Raw genomic sequence first — 4,238 nt, 5'->3', positions numbered from 1 at the left:
TAGCACAGCAATTCTTTTAATACTAAGTAAAAATTAAAATAAAAGAAAATTTTATCTTCGAAATAGTCCTTAGACTATTTCTGGTGGCAGCAACTACCGTATTAATCGGAAGTTTAAATTTATATTTCAACTACTATCGTTCGTTATTCTTTTCGTTCAAATTAACAAAAAACCAAACAAATAAATACGTAACAAATAACAATAATATTGGTTTTGTGTTCGTTATGATGTGTATGTTTACAATGTGTTACTTCAATGTCAATGTCAAGTGCAGTGTATTTTATTTAGTACTAGGATAATTATTTATCTGTTATTTGTTTCTAATTTTATGTTAGTGCATTTGGGAGTTCTAATAGCAATAATATTATTTTGTGTTTGTTGTGATGTGTATATATACACTTTATGTTAATTTAATATAATAGCATTGTTGTTGAAACGTATAATTTATTATTGATGCTGTTTCAGTGCTTCATATCGAGTGGTTATATTTATTGAGCGTTTGCTTGGTTAATTTAATTTAATATACGCATAGTGTATTATCACCCGTCACTACTGCGTAACATAACCGTATTTCTTTACATCGGGTTTAATATAATAGTACCATAATAGCTTAATACGATATAACAATCCCTTATTCTAATTATGACTGTTGTTAATATTCGATTAACTTAACTTAATTCATTTCTGGCTTATTTCTACATGTAACATAACTTTATCTGTTTATATCAAACTTAATACGATAGTATTATAAGAGTTTAGTATAATATAACAATCTTTTACTTTAATTATGTCTGTCGTTAGTACTTGATTGACTTACCTTAATTAAATTTTAACTTATTTCTAAACTATTAGCTATTTCTGTTTCTTCCTTATAAAGTTGTCGTTGCCTTGCGCTTGTGTTTGTCGGTTTTACATATAATTTTGGAGTTAATCTATACAATAATGATAAGAAATCATTATTGTTTATAGTTTCTACAATTCTATTCTTCAATGCTGTATCGCTCGCTTGGAATGGTTACACGGTGCGTGTTGCTATCATCTAATTCTTCGTTACATTGTCAACGCTTATCATAACTACCTTTACTTATTCTAAAACTGTAAGTATATATAAAAAGAAAACGCCATATTTTGTAAGTATTCGCATAGTAAAATATTCTGTCCCTTGTTTATTCGCTAAAACTGCTTCGTTAATATTGAGTTATTTTATTATAATGTCACTAATTTTTCTTGATTTTTCAGTTTCCTGTTAGTCATTGGTAATATCTGCTTCAGCACTCTGTAAATATTTACTTAAATTTGGTAGTAATCTTCTTATAATTGTGTTGGCTTCTGCGTGTACCCTTTGATGTGAGTAATGAACTTCTTTACTATTTATCAATTTCTTTACAACGTTCTCCCCCTTTTTTAGGTTTTGATGGTTTACCTCAGTAGTTATTACCTTCGGTATTCTTGTACCTGTGAGTAGAGTGGTCTCAAAATTTTCCATTGGGCAACCGTAAGTCTTGTTAACTTGAAATTGTAATTGTAGGGCATCCATTATTAACCGGTATTCTTGCTTCTTTTAGTTTAATTGTAATATTGTTGTAAATCCTTCATATATATCAAGGCAACTAAGGTTAATTTATCCATTCATTTCAGCTGACAGTCGTATATTATGTTGTACGGAATGGATCCATAATCTGTCTTTGTGCATACGCTTCCTTCTATGATGATTAATTATTCACAAGGTACTTTTCACTTTTAATGCTTTTAATTGTTTTATTAAATTAACACGTTTTATATATTTAAATAGTGGTTAAGATGTACACAGTAATTTTTCTTTTTCTTTTTAGGTTTCCACTATCTGTACTATTCGACAAGCAGCACTATACTACGTACTACTGCACTGTATTGCCTTGAAATTGTTTAGTTTATTGTTATTTCAGTTATGTGCTAGTTTTACTTGTTCAAGTGCATTGTTCACGGAATCTCGTTCGCTTTAATCTTGATGTTTTGATTTTGCAAAATTTCTAACACTTTATGCGGTCTTGTATATTGACAAGGAAATTTTCCTTTACTAGGTTCCTTTATTGGATATACTAGATATCCTACTTTGAAATTTTGCGAGTTGATTCGTCTGTCGTAGTACTCTTCTGGCTTTAACTTGGACGTTATCGAGTTTTCTCTTGCCGTTTGCGGCACGGTGTTGATTTTATCAAACATATCTCCGAGATATTCTGTATATGTTGATTCCATTTTCTCTTCGATTATTACTTCACCAGTGGGTTCTCTGGTCACGTGCCCAAGGTTTAATTCGTGCGGCGAGAATTACGTTCCTTCGTGTAAATCTTGAATCGTTGGTACATATTCGTTTCCCTTGCGAGCTGCTATACTTTGCGATATTGGCTTCAAGACTACCATGTATCCGATTACTATTTTCTTCCTTTTCTTCATTTTAGTTTTTATTTTGCGCCAAGACGCAAGTTTACTATCACCGAGCCAATTATTCAATCGCTTGCTAATAGTATTCAAAATACTAAATTTTGAAAATGTCATAGCTATATTAACCCATAAATATTTTGAATATAGTATAGTATAATACCATCTATATTTTCCAAGAGGAGTTACAAGATCAGCATTTATGCTATCTATGTTAAATATTAGATGTAATAACCAATAAAATATTTTTAATCCAATTGTAATCCAATGGCTGGCGTATTTATTCAAGTTTTTATGTAAATCTTCGACTAATGATTCCCTATTTTCTCCTTTTTGAATTCTTTGAGCCCGAATAACTTGTGTTGTTTCAGCCTGAAAATGTATAGAATTCTTTTCCTCGGTTACCCTTTTTTCTTCTTTATTCACAACCTGTTGATTTTCCTCTACCTTTTCAGAATGAATATTTTCACTGGAAGTGCTTATTATATTTAAATTATTATTTATTTGTATAGGACGTTTAGGAATATTTTCAATAGATTTAGAATTATTCTTTGAATTTTTATTACAAACTTTTCTGCTTACAGATTCTGTTTTCGGTATAGGAATAGCTATACTTTTATTCTCCGTAGTCTGATCTTTATCACAATTTAATGACTCTAATATCTCCGTGATATTAGGCGGTGGATAAGCGTTGCCTATCGTCTCGTCGTTCAATTTCCTAATTTCTGCCTCTTCTGAAAGTTCTTTGGTATTAGTATTGTTTATCTTAATTGGGAACTCGGAAGATTTTTCACTCGTGATCCTGTCTGTGGTGCCGTGTGTCCTCTTATTATTTAAAGTGACATTATCTTTTATCACAGCAACGGGATAGTGTTTGTATTGAAAAGTTGATTGTTTCAAACGATCAGCATCCCTCTTTTGACTTAAATTTCTATCAGGGTATTTACTTACGCATTTTTCATCCCAGGTTATTGCTCTTGCTCTTTTCCAGACATCTTCCTCTATATCCGGATCGTTTAGACGATTCCGCGACGGCGGTACAAATCTCCTATGCTGGCGGTTGTTTCCGATGTTATTCCTATTGTATAGGGGACGAGCGTTGTTTCGGTTATAATTATTCGGAGGTGTCGAACGTTGGTATCGCATTCTATCGTTTGCTCGTTTTAATTCTCGTGTTGCTTTCACTGCTTGGCGATACGCATCGTCCAAGGATTCGTATCCTGCTATTCTTACTCGTAAATACACCTCGTTTGGGAGCCCCTTAACGAAAGCCTCCCTCGTGTCCCGATCTATTCTATCTTGAAATATGGTGCCGTACTCGTATCTTTCACCGTCCATTATTGTCAACCTAAGGTTTCTGACGCGATCTATATAATCTGTTTTCTTCTGGTCGTTGGTATATCGTTGCTAATTCGCCTTTATATTCGTTAACCGTTTTTTCTGGGCCGAACATATCTTTTAATTTATTCCCAAAATCGTTTAAATTTACTACCTTAGTGTCTTCTACGGCGAGAAACACGTGTCCGCGAAGCTTATTCATTAATAATTTTACTAACTGAGGCTCTTGATATTTAGGAATCATATTTCGTGCACGCTCGCATGCTCTTAAAAATTGAAATATTGACGGTCGATGTCCGTCAAATACGGGTACTGATTCAATCGCGTCTTTTAATTTAATTGATTGGAAGTTACATTGTGTCGGTATTGTCTCTTCCTGTATTATCGTGGGTGGTATAGGTGTCACGGGTTCTTGCTTTATCTTTATTAAACGCATATCGTCTTGTAATTCATGAAGTTTTGTATTCATTGCACGAAAATTT

General features: G+C 32.7%; 4 protein-coding genes across 8 annotated transcripts in view; 1 reads left to right on the top strand and 3 right to left on the bottom strand.

Annotated features, from left to right (window-relative positions):
- The window catches only part of LOC122577441, a 266,783-nt gene that overhangs the window by 28,912 nt on the left and 233,633 nt on the right, over positions 1-4,238 (top strand). The gene's annotated exons all lie outside the window — the stretch shown is intronic.
- Positions 1-4,238, bottom strand: part of LOC122577433 — a gene marked incomplete at its 5' end in the record, with an annotated part of 702,209 nt that overhangs the window by 554,845 nt on the left and 143,126 nt on the right.
- Positions 1,833-2,235, bottom strand: LOC122577445. The gene has a single exon (XM_043748781.1). It carries the CDS (start codon positions 2,233-2,235, stop codon positions 1,960-1,962), a length of 276 nt encoding a protein of 91 aa, XP_043604716.1. The 3' UTR covers positions 1,833-1,959.
- The window catches only part of LOC122577439, a 1,981-nt gene continuing 756 nt past the window's right edge, over positions 3,014-4,238 (bottom strand). Inside the window, exon 2 of one of the 2 annotated variants that reach the window (XM_043748751.1) lies at positions 3,014-4,213. In XM_043748751.1, coding sequence (XP_043604686.1) covers positions 3,767-4,213 — 447 coding nt within the window. In that variant the 3' untranslated portion in view covers positions 3,014-3,766. Of the gene's footprint in view, positions 4,237-4,238 lie in introns of both variants that reach the window. The other variant, XM_043748750.1, reaches the window with a different exon arrangement.

Source organism: Bombus pyrosoma, unplaced genomic scaffold (genome assembly GCF_014825855.1).
Source record: "Bombus pyrosoma isolate SC7728 unplaced genomic scaffold, ASM1482585v1 HiC_scaffold_4710, whole genome shotgun sequence".
Taxonomy (NCBI): domain Eukaryota; kingdom Metazoa; phylum Arthropoda; class Insecta; order Hymenoptera; family Apidae; genus Bombus; species Bombus pyrosoma.
The sequence above is the reverse complement of the archived record's forward strand: the minus strand, read 5'-3'. Positions and strand labels throughout refer to the sequence as shown.